Below are 12,811 nucleotides of genomic sequence, written 5' to 3'. Positions count from 1 at the left end.
ACACAGTCAGGTTGAACCACTTCTACTATACTTTTAAAGTAAAATACTATTGGCGTAGATTTCCATGTTTTTAGATGTAACCATACCGCAAAACATAATCGTAGATGTTATGGATTGTCGATTTACTTTTTTTATTGGTTATTTTTGGTCAAACAGTTATATTTTTTTACTTAAATGAACTTTCGACCTTTAACCAGTCACATTTAAAGAGTGAGAAGAGTGCAAACCACCGTGAATAAAACTGGGAGAAATGATCCACTGTTATAATTAATGTGTATTTTGCGGAAAGGAAACATCTATAATGATACACTCACGTCTATTTTCAATTCAACATCCATCTAAATGAGCATAACATGGGGCCATTCATGTATTTTGTACTGACACTATGTGTCATTTATAAATAATTTTTTTCGCTGCATAGCTTGAAACTTGATTAAATACATTTGAACATGTTTATCCCGAGACTCCTTAGTGAGAGTATTTTATTAATATAATTGAATTTTGCGTTGAGCAATAGACTTCTAATCCAGATTAATGTGGGAGGATGCAGTTTCTAGACATATTTCTGCCTACAAGATTTCACCGTTTTAATACAGATTTTTTGGTTCAGTAAACGGATTAGAATGAAATAGAAATCAATCAGTATGGAAAGCAACTAGTCAGCAACGTGTGTGATACTGATAAGCAATTTAATTTAGGAACGCTTGCACGGCATACAGAAATAAATTGGACTGGATAAGAATGTTTTTGATTTTGTCTTATAGACGCACAAACTGCTCGACACAATAAAAATGTGCATTTAGACAACTGGCCTCTCAGTGAAGCTTTTAAGAGAAGGGCGGGAAACTTGTTCAGGTCAAAGGTAAGGGGAGCAAAACTGAAGAAAAAAGGGGGGCACAAGACCCCAATTAAAATTCCAGTAGGCGTAAATTCAACATTTAAACCATATTAAATACATCAAATATCTCGTATATTTATAATATTAGCTCCTTTCAGTAATTGTCAGAAGTATAATCCGCACATTACCCTTCCTCTTTAGGGTTTTGGGAGTAATTTGGTTCTCACAGCACTTTCATTCACAGCAACAACATATGGTTTAGTTTGGCAGCCACTTAAAACAATGATCAGAGGCCCAACAGACGCCGCTTTAATACTTTAACCTGGGAATACGAAGTCGCTCTACTCCCTGAGCTTTGCCACAATTTCTCCAATTTATAGAATGTCAGAGAGGAAACTGCAGAGATAATAATAAAAAAAAAGGATACAATAGAGAAATAGAGGCAATTATTATATTGCGACTAGATGCAGAGTGAAACAAGTTATTGTACAAGGCTGTCACAATAAGACAAAGTGCGGGGCAGGAAGCCACAACCGCAATTTCTCAGCACAAATCAAGGGAAAAGGAAAATAAAAAGATCGGAAGAATAACTTTTCTAACCAAACAAATGACTATTACAATGTCAACTTTGATGATTGTCAATGATTTGTTCTTGAACTGAAATTGTCTCTTTCTTACCTGTTTCAACTTCTTCAAGTCTTCATCCAGCTCCAGATTGTCCAAAATGACGGCCACAAAAAGACTCAGCAGAATCTGCAGTGGATCAACCAGAAATAAAGAAGTCAGACACATCAGAACAATCTTGGTCTCATCTCCGTCTGACCTCCATAACTTTTGTCTCCAAACTCTCTTGTACTCATCTCTGATCTTGTCCTTTCAAGTCACTTCCAACGACAGTACTGTTCAAACTCTGTCTCATGTCAAATTACATTTGTAATTACATATGCACTTTGCTCTTTGAGTCATTCACAGATTGACTTTTCTTCTGAAGCCGGAATGTCACCATGACTTCTGACCGAACCTCTAATGAGACGAACAACTGAACTGCTTCAATCGTAACCATATTATGTCCAAATCTCTATGTGACGGGCAGGACATTTTAAATATTTTTTTTATAAAGTTATAGTTATATGAAACTTGAAGCTGCAGTCCAAATTATTATAAACAAAGTGCTGTAAATACTAGAGGTGTGTACTTTCAAGAATCTGGCGATACGATAAGATAAGATAAGATAAGATGGTGCAACAATACACAATATTGCGATATATTACGACACAAGGAAGTAACAAGGATATATTTGTAGTATTGTCGAGTACTTCACTTTATTGTTGCAGAATTAACAAACCACATGACTCTTGACGAAGTCGTAACTGATTAATTTGTTTTAAAACCAAAACATGGCCATAAATAAGATAAAGAAAATAGAACTATTTTATTTTATTTATAAACCAAACCGTCACCATGATGATACTGAATATGGATACTGTATCTAGAATTATTATTTTTTAATTATCGGTATTTAATGACATTTTGTCATTTACCTACATTCCTAGTAAATGGCGAACATGCTTTCATCTACTAAAGTATATCTCTGAGATGGAAATCTGTGCTTTACTGCACATTACAATAAGCTTTTAGGGAGGAAAAAAAAATTCTAAAAGTGTCAAACTCAAGATGACATTCACTACAATCATTTGTCCCGACGCCCACCCCGGAAATTATTGTGTCATCAGACCACCAAAGTGCTTTAAAGCAGTGAAACAGAGACATTGTTAGGGTTTTAAAGTTTTGTAAACAAATTAACATGCAAAAAAGTGACAACTGTGTATAAGAAACAGAAAAAAAAGACAATCCGTTTACACAATTTCGACACTAGGGGGAACCAGACACACCATCTTAAACTAGGACCTAGAGGGGTTTTAAACATGTTTAGTCAGCTCAAAATAAAATGCAAAACAAATTTTAAGTGCATAGAAAGACACCTCTGAAGCATCGTGACACATCTTTACACCGACGTTAATTTAAGTTTATAAATGGAAAAGGTGGGAACGCTATTGCGCTACTACTTCATTCATGTTCTGCTGTCGCAACCCAACAACAACTTCATAGAATTGCGGTTATACAGATAACCTGGGGTGTACCTCTTCTTCTTTTCTGACTCAAAATTGATTTTGATTCTGGGCATTTCAGCTTTTTTTTCAAAACATTATACAATACAATGAACTGTTTCTTACCAGAGTAGCAAAGAGATGGTAAAGAATGAAATAAATGGCCACCACTGGGGCCCACATGTGACCGACGGCCACCAGGGTCTGGTCCATCACATCGATCCATCCTTCCTGCGTCAAAATCTGGAACATGGACATGAACGCCTGCAAACATAACACAAGGAGGGAGGGAACTTAAGTGACGCCGCCAGATGTTGACATTAAAACGTCTCTTTCACAGGCGGATCACAGATCTGGTGTTCTCGTGCCAGTGTGGATATGTTTCAGTTAAACTTCAGGGCATAGCAGTGGAGAAGAAAAAAAAACGCACACATATGGTTAGCAGCTGATTCGTAGAGGTCAGGGAGAAGATTCTTAAAGGAGAACCCAGATGGGACAGTTTGGCCTTCGAAAGTCAAATGTCACGGTTGAAGACTTTTTTCTTCCTACCACCTCCAGGCAATGACCTTCTACTTTGTCCTTTTCCAACATTCCACACTGACTACGAACCGAACAGCTGCCGGTAAGAGAAACATATGCATGTAAATGTGACTATAAGAGTATGGATCGAGCAATAAAAAAGGACATACAACAAAAAAAAAAGGTCAGGTGGTGATCTAGTGACATCTGTTTATGTGCTGTGGTTCACATCTCACGTTGCCTGGGATCAGTAAAATGTTGGTAAAATAAAAAAAGGAAAAAAAGCAGCTAATGAGAGCGAAAAGGAACTCATGAGTGGTTGGAAATCAAAGGATGTAGCACATCTGTCGAGCCATCACCACCATCTGCAGGCCTTGTTTTTTAACACAGCGACTGAACTCATCCAATAATTACGAGCAAAAGTCACGATCAGAAGAAACTCTCGAGAAAGCCAGGAACCTACACCAGCTAGAGCCTTATGTAAGAGACATAATAAATGTTTATTGGCAAGTATGTGGTATATACTGTCCGTGAATATTTTATTTATTATATTAAATATCTTGACTGGACATAATAGACACCATATGGAATTATATCAGTACCATCACAATATTGTTCTCTTGAATTTAGCATTTTAAATGTTGTAAAGTTTCATTTGTTTTTATAATAATTGAATAAAATAATTTGTATATTGAAAGGTTAAATTTGTTTTTTATTGAATTAATTAATTATGTGTTGCCTTTAAATAACGGAATAAATGAATAAAAAATGAATACATTAAAATAAAATAAAATAAAATAAATAATAAATAAAACAAAAATATATATATAAATAAATTTAATTTTTTTAAAAAAAAAGTTAATCTTTGTATCCTTTTCTTTGTGTTATTTCCTTGATCAATGTACTTTATATTTGCACTTTGTCATCCCGTGCGCTTTGTTCTTTTATTTGCAGTTTTTTCTACGTTCTCCTTTTTATGATACTATAGTTTGCTGTGTACTGGAAAGCCAATTTCCCCGAAGGAGATTAATAAAGTATGTAATCTAATAATGTCTATCTAATCTAGTTTTTCATTCGTAGCCTTCTTTATTTGATATTAAAAAAAATGTGAATTGTTTTAAATGTAATATAAATGCAGGTCCAACAGTGCCACAAGACAAAATGAACCGAGTACAGAGCGACTTGGAGTTCAGCCAATCATGCGACGCATAGACCATCAGGTGACAATGCACTGAAGCGTCACCGAAGGTATTTTCTGACAATCTGTCAACTTAATCTAAAATCTTACACTACAACTCTCACAATCTGTGGTTTCTGAGTTCAAAAGGTTTAATCAGAAGTTGAAGAAGGTGAATTTCTCCTACGTCTCTGGAGCTCAATCAAGGGGCCAACATTCAATGATTTTTGGGGGGAACTGACCCTTTTTTCCCCCCTTTTCCTTGACCTTAGGACAGGGTAAGGGGACAGACTATATTATATACAAAGTGTACATTTGGAGACGCCATTTGGAACAGAAGAAGGATCTTCGGATGAGGAGTGAAAAGTCTTCTTAGAACTCAGTCCAGTCGAATCCCTATTGAACCTCTTGGATACATTTGGAGACCTGGTTTGCTTACCCGGGGAAATGTGGTGAAACGGTCGAGATCCTCCACAAAGCAGAACATCTGTAGACTGATGGCCGACATCACGATGAGGAGGCTGGCGGTGAACACCACCAGGCTGCCCAGCTTTTTACCCGGACCAAAGATTTTATACACAAAGTCCTCCAGGGCCGGAGAGATCTTGATCAAACGCACCACACGTAAGACCTGAGGAAAGAGCAACAAAATATATAATTTGTTTGCACTAATCAAGGGTTAAAAAGTCGACATTATGAATTTAACAAGTGCCTAAAAGAGAGAGACATTCATTTTAAAAGAGGAAACATACACTGTTATATGTCAGACTGTAAGTGTAAAGCATACAGGGAGAGTTGGATCCTGGTTATCGAACCAGCTGAGCTTTTTTTCAGGTATTGAACTCTGGGCCAGATAAACGACCATGTTTCTCTCTCGGGGACACACAGCGGTACAGTTTAGGACTTAAAAAAGTTGCAACGGATGGCTGTGCTTTAATGTGAAAGGATCGACCTGAAAATAGTGCCTTTAAAAAAACATGCTTTGAAAATGTATCTATTTATACACCTGGGATTAACATTGACGACACTGACTTTACTCCATAGAAAAATGGTTCCACCTCCTAAACACATTAGGATATTTCAAGTAAATATTTGTTCTGTCATTTTGGCAGCCACATACCTGGAAATATGTAAACTGGGAGTGGTAGAGGACAGGGTAGATGTGCAGTGTTGTGCCAACGACCAGCAGCAGTTCAAACTTATGAAGCGAGGAGCTGATGTAGCCGGTGAAGCCGAGGCACCAGATCTTCAAAAGTGCTTCCAGGTCGAAGAGAATTGTGAATGCAACCTACGAAGAGAGCGAATTATCAACGGAAAACATCCGGTTGCAATATTTCAATATATGAATTGAACATTAATGACAATATTCCAAGCAAAAAAAAAGCCAAAAATGTAACACAGCGTAAGTTTTGGGTAATTATAATTGATGACGATGAATATGTTTATGATAATAGTTCATCAAAATATCAGACTTGATCAGAATCTATGAAAAAAATTAGCATCATTTTAAACAAGTTGGTGTCAAATGTTGATTGCATTTCTTCACCAGAGATCCTACGCTGCAATTCACTTAATGTGTATTAAATTACTTTCCATCTGCACCATTTGTTCTGTCCATTGGTTAAAATCCCTGCTAACGACAAAGCTCAAACAACTGTCACTTGAAAAGTCGATAAAATCAAAATATCAAATTTGGACAGAGAATTTTTCCAAAGATAAAAAAAAAAAAATCGGCTTTTGCTAATAATAAATAAATAATAAGTGCAATCAAATGAATCACTAAGTTTTTAAGCTTATATTTTTGGATAAAATTAACTTTATTAACAAGTAAAAATGAAATGTAAAGTATTTTCCAACAAAAATGTAATTAGTTTTATAGAGTAGTTATTTCATACTAATAGTCTCCGTTTTCTTTATATATATTTTTGCACAAACACACATCAAATCTTCTAAAAATAATAAAACTTGTGAAAATTCCTTTATAGGAAAAAACACTAGACAATCATTCCAAAACTCCTTTTTTTTTCTTCTTCTCCCAACCTTGTTACACTCTACTTGTTATTGCTGGACTACAGGGAAACTTAAGGAACTGCAGGTAAAAAGGATTTTTGGGTCAAGATTTTCATTTTTTTGTGATGCACGGAATTTTTCTGGACCAAAAATTGAGATTTACACATGTTATGTTCTTTGGCTTCATATACTTTTCAACTTGAATGTTCAAATTGTATATGAAAAAAACAAAGACAAACAACAAGGGGAATGAAAAATGAGTGCCTGACCTCGGCTATGTAAAATTCATCATAATGCCTCCTGTGATTCTCCCCTTTGTAGTAGTTACTGGCGGCGAAGATAACATCCACGGCGACCATGCTCAAGATGAACATGTGGAACACAGAGGAGCGCATCAGTTGCTGTGGAAACAACAAAAAGACTCACTTACTGTTAAGCGAACAAAAGAACGACAAACAGAATCGACAATCAGATTAAATTGACACACATTTTTTGGAGTGCTCAGATTTAGCTAAATGTATTCTAACATGAAAAGGACGAAAGCAGTCGACCCACGTCTCCATGGACACAAAGAAAGACGTAAAAACGCAACATATAAAATGATTTATTTTAAAGTGTGTGATTTCTGCAACAATTGCACTGATGATGAAATGACTACTTGATTACAAAAAGATACACAGAGTGTATTTTACTAGCCATCTACTCAGTAAAAAATGAGGATTGGGACAATTCCCATTTCTACTGCCAAATATATACGCCACTAGATACATAAGTGGAAATAGACAAAGCCAGCAAGCAGCTCAACTGAATGGTTTTCAAAGTAATCAGCAGCCTTTCTACGGGTTGAGAAACAGCATCGAGGAAAAGCAAAATCAGTGTATATTGAAGCTGCCAGAAACAGGGGAAAAACAAGGGAACAAAAGTATGTTGTTTCTTCAGGGACTGTAGAAATGAAAACCTGCAAAATAAAAAAAAAAATAAAAAAGCAGGAACATTCAGGGTTTGGCACAAACTAAAAGAGAGTGAGGAAACATATTGACACTATGCTTTCTTCTGAAGACAAGATCACACACGTGATCACAGAGAGGGTCGTGTGCAGTGATTAAAAACAAGCTTTTGTAAAGATTGGCAAGTGGGTTTCCAAAAAGAAAGAAAGAAAATATACAAGAAGGTATTTTAAAATATTTTGGGACATTTTGAAAAATAAGGCAAACACGTTTTGATGCGTCGGCCCCACTTGACATACCATAAAAGCTATGGAAACACTGTTTTCACAGATCAATCTATGAGCATATCTACAAAAGGTTAGAGGTCATATCATTATCATAACTCAATGTATGACATCACAATCAAGCTCCAAAGAAACTAACAAATCACAAGAATTGTGAAGCAGGTTAACCCCAGGATTAACAAACACAATAACTGAGAAAACTGGACTAACAAAAAAGATAATGGATCAATATATCATAAAAGGACAAGTTGCTAGAGCGAACTGTTCAGAATGAATCAAGTCAGGAACTCGAGCAGATTTTTTATTGTCAGACAGCTGTGGCAAAAACATTGCCAGAGCCAAAAAAAAGTAAACAGGTATGCTAATGATATCATTATTTCTACACGATGTCAGGCAACAGGTTTGTGTCATTATAGTTACACAAGTATTAACCACAAAAAAAGCCTGGAGCATGAAATACTTCGGCTCATACGTATGATTTTTTCTATTGCTGTCCAAATATTTTTCCATCCAATTTTAGCAATATTTTAACATGAACATTGTATCAAGTCAAGTCAAGTCAAGTTCTTTTATTGTCAAATACGCATGTATTAAGACATATTTGTTCAGGCTTTTCCTTGATTTTCTGGAACTCCTGTGTTGTTCTTAGTATTATCTTGATCTTTAAAGTATATACTTTTTTGAGTATTGTTTTGATTGTTAAAGCGCTTTGTGACCCTGGTCTGGAAAAGCGCTATATAAATAAATATTACTTACTTACTTACATACAGTATAAATGAAATTGTGGTCCTCTCTGACCCACGATGCAAAACATTAAAGACAATAAACAAACAAACAATTAAAGACTTAAAAGTTAAAGACATTAATTAAGACGTTCATGAAAATAAATACAAATAAATAACCAACAAAATGAAATAAATAATCCACAACCTTAAATAATCAACTAATAAACAGGATATAAACAAAAAAACAAGAACAAAGTTAATGCACTGATAAAAGTTAAAGCAGAGTGTCATCACCATAGATAATACTGTGGCTTAAGCACACACGTAAATGCAGGATTTTTAAGAACATCCCTTTTTTTAAATAGTGAAAAATGAGCTAACATTCTTTTAATGTATTTTCTAATGATGCCTTAAATGATGCCAATTTAACCTCCGTTAGAAATGCAATTGAATGGAGCTGAAGAAACTATCCGTACTGAACAGGAAATCAAAATCCAATCATTATTACTCATCGAACACTTCACTGTGCAATCCTTCACTGCAAATCCATTTGTTGTCTGACGTACGCAAGCCGAAGGCTGTCTGACCACGAGTCCCGCAAGCAGTGAGTCAACATTCAGCAGCACTCACACTCAAACGTCTGATCATCTGGAGGAAACAACCATAATTGTTGGAACTTTTCCAGAGGCTACAACGGTTAACACCATCATGACAGAGCGAGGCTGTTTCCTCGTGCGCCGTCTGCTCACTCACGGTGCCAAAGAAAGAAAAAAAGATTCTTTCTGTCAGAACATGATGTGAGACTTTCACATGGACTCAAAGCTGAGTGGATATAGGATATAAGGAATTAGCGACAGAAGCTTCCGTCACCTGTTGCAGCTTTAGCTACTCTGTTTGCAAAGTTTATGAAGACATTGACAGCTAGGACTGTAACGATACACTTATTTCACGATACGATTTAATTTGTTATCTTCATCTCAAGATATGATGAGATGATGATCATACTTTTCGTAAGAATTTTAGGGGACACTGAATTTTAGTGACATCTTGTGATTGTTCCTCAACCTTTTTCGGAGAGAGGTGGCTGTATAGTATCCTCTCGTCCTCAGCCATCACCAGGATCTCGCAGGATTTCATTCTACCGTTAGCTGCTGAGGACGTATTGACTGCTGCCATCTGGCGGTCGGAAATTTAATTGAAACACGAAATGAACAAACCGTGTGAATATTTCCATGTTAACTCTAAATAAAGACTAGGCTATTTAAAATATATATATAAAAATTGAAGCCAAATAATGTTACAATGCTGTTGAAAATGGATATAATGTGATTAAAACATCCAATAATATTTTCTCACACCACTACTGACAGCTGCATTTAACTTTTACAGAGTTAGTTTTTGTGACACCAGTAGGCCGCAATCTTAACTATAGGGATTTTGAGTATTTTGCTAAGGACACAAAAGGAATCCCCAAGTAACAGTTTGAGCAATAGGATCCAAACCATGAACTATACCAGTTTTTGGGGCTCTACAATTAAAACAATTCACAACTAGCAATAGGTGACATTGAGAAAAAAAAATGTAGTTGGGATTGGCTTCATTCACTTTTTTGGACTGAATGTGGGAAAGAATGTCATTGAGAACATTGAGAACAAGCTCCATTTTTAATTAAAAAGTACAACTTCCACTGTTCAGAAAAGTTGGCCAAACTGCCCCCAACCTTTTTTTTGCACCGGGAACCAGTTTAATGTCGGCATTATATTCACGGACCAACCTTCAGATGAAAATATATAGTTTCTGTTTCACTCTTTTTAAATAGTTTACAGGTTTATATCTTTAGTAAACTTAAATGAATTCAGCATCAAGATCCAAATGCAAATGTTACTTCAGAGAAAAATCCAGGGGCTGAATCCAGTACAAATATGAATCTATATTTTTGAAATTTTACTCTGCTTTTAAATACAGAGACTAAGTATTAGAAGATTTTTTTTACATATTTATCTGTAAAACATTATTTTTCATTGCGACTAAAGCAATTTCTTGTATTATGTCGCTTCATTTTTTTCTAAACAGCATCACATGATGTTTTATACACATATTTAACCCCAAACCCATGTCTGATTTATTAATTATAATTCAATATTCAGCAAAACAATATTCAAATGAACAACAAAAACTTGTGAAAACTGTTTACAAACATATTCAAGGACTCCTGAATTTAATATCAATTAAAACTAAATGGATTTGCAATGTCTTATTTTGGGAAAATAAACCCTGGCATGAGACAGCATCTTTAAGCATCTCTACTTTCAGGAAAGTTAGCAGGGAAGTGAACTTGGCAGGGCACTTGAGGACATTAGTCACAGCTTTGGTCATACTCAATAACTCGGAATTGCAGGGGAAGGAGGTCAAAGACAGAAAGGACAGCAGACAATGGCAGACGTGAATTAACTGCTTCTCGGCGAACGAAACAATTGGTGAAATATCACTCTCCCTGTTGAATTTTATTGGAAGCAAAATGTGTATTTTGGATCTTCATCCCACTGGAAGGGAAGACGGCGGTTCCGAAGCGAAAGTAGGAGGGTAATCAATTAGGTGTTATCTCTGACTGTGGCGGTCTGTTGGACCGAAACGGATTCAAACCGATACGCTCGCACTTACACAAACAGGCTGTCGTCGACGGGAAAATTGTCATGGTGACAGTCTGGTGTGCCGAGGTATAAACAGAAGTGCGGGATCGAAAGGCAGGGGAGGCGCACATGCCCACCTGGCAGTGCCGAAACACATTTGAATCATTTGACGGCCAATTACTCTGGAGCCAGGCGGAGCAGATCAGAAACCCACTTGTCTCCCTCTGCACTTGCAGATGGCAGTCTGCATGGTCTGTCTTCACTCCGCATGTCTGCTCAGCTAGCCCTCGGTGCTCGCCGTTACGAGCCAAGACACAGCAAAGTAAAAAGTTTGGCAAAAAAAATTTAAAAAACAGGAAATTGGAGCCACTATAAATCATCAATCTCAATAGCTTAGCATTCCACTGATAGAAACAATGAAATTAAACCATTCATCAATTCCATTTTTAGTACTGTTTTATAAGCAGCTACTTTAGGTAAGTATCCATGGAACTGATCTAAAAACCTTTATATGACTCTCTAAAACAAGGTCACATCAAATCCTAAAATACTTTTCTATGTTGCCTAAAATTATTGATCTTATTAAATGTATTAGATACTTCTCCTGTTGAGCTTCAATTGTGACAAAACACAGAGCTGCTTCAAATATCATTTGTTTAGAACAGAAAAATTGTCTTCACCTTCATGACACCTATAGTGTCATAAACCTGTCATCTTTGGCATGACTAAGCTGGTAAGTAAGTAAGCAAGTAAGTAAGTCATTTTTATTTGTATAGCGCTTTTACAGACCAGGGTCACAAAGCGCTTAAACAATCAAAACAATATTCAATAAAGTATACACTTCAAAGGTCAAGATAAAACTTGTCTTAACTGTTTCTCAGTTAAAGGAAACAGTTTCTGGTTAGTTTTCTGCAGTGTCGAACAAGAGACATGTCTTTATCAAATACAACACCCAGGTTTCTCAGGCTCAGTTTGACAGTCTGACCTAAGTCTCCCAAGTACTGACTCAACCCTGTAACCTTATCATCAGGAGCAATCACCAGTGTTTCAGTTTTGTCCACATTTAGCTGTAGAGTGTTTTCACTCAGCCATTGTTTGATTTCTAGCAAACAATTTAATTTTGGTTAAACTATGTTAATTCAATTTTCAATTTCTCTAAAAATCTACATTGAAATAATTGATCATTTGTGTGATCGTCTTCTGCTGGAGATCTATGTGTGTCATTCATCTTAACTTAAAATAATTATTGATTTATAGCATCATCAACATGTCTTTGACAGTTAAATATACGAGTCACAGCTAAAATAGTATGTTTTTAATAACCAAATCTTTGAAATTATACATTAAAATGTTATGATATTTTATTATCTGCCATTATTTGAAACATATCAACTGGCTGAAAATCAAAATTTGTTGTAAACTATCAATAGTTATGGCACAAATTACTGAATAATGAGAAAAATAAATAATTAAAAAATTTGCTTTTTAAACCTTACAGTGAAGTAAAGGTTATTTGTAAAGCACCTTTTTATTAGACCAGGATCACAAAGCGCTTTAACAATCATAAACCGTG

General features: G+C 35.8%; 1 protein-coding gene across 5 annotated transcripts in view; it reads right to left on the bottom strand.

Moving 5' to 3' along the window:
- nalcn (sodium leak channel, non-selective) overlaps window positions 1–12,811 on the bottom strand; it is a 60,864-nt gene that overhangs the window by 28,492 nt on the left and 19,561 nt on the right. For all 5 annotated transcript variants that reach the window (XM_087803660.1, XM_087803665.1, XM_087803663.1 and 2 more), the window contains 5 exons: window positions 6,922–7,053; window positions 5,763–5,930; window positions 5,082–5,273; window positions 3,073–3,210; window positions 1,517–1,591 (listed from right to left, as the gene is read on the bottom strand). In XM_087803660.1, coding sequence (XP_087659786.1) covers window positions 1,517–1,591; window positions 3,073–3,210; window positions 5,082–5,273; window positions 5,763–5,930; window positions 6,922–7,053 — 705 coding nt within the window. The remainder of the gene's footprint in view (window positions 1–1,516; window positions 1,592–3,072; window positions 3,211–5,081; window positions 5,274–5,762; window positions 5,931–6,921; window positions 7,054–12,811) is intronic.

The sequence above is a fragment of the Callionymus lyra genome, chromosome 12 (assembly GCF_982586985.1).
Source record: "Callionymus lyra chromosome 12, fCalLyr1.hap1.1, whole genome shotgun sequence".
Classification (NCBI taxonomy): Eukaryota; Metazoa; Chordata; class Actinopteri; order Syngnathiformes; family Callionymidae; genus Callionymus; species Callionymus lyra.
The sequence above is the reverse complement of the archived record's forward strand: the minus strand, read 5'-3'. Positions and strand labels throughout refer to the sequence as shown.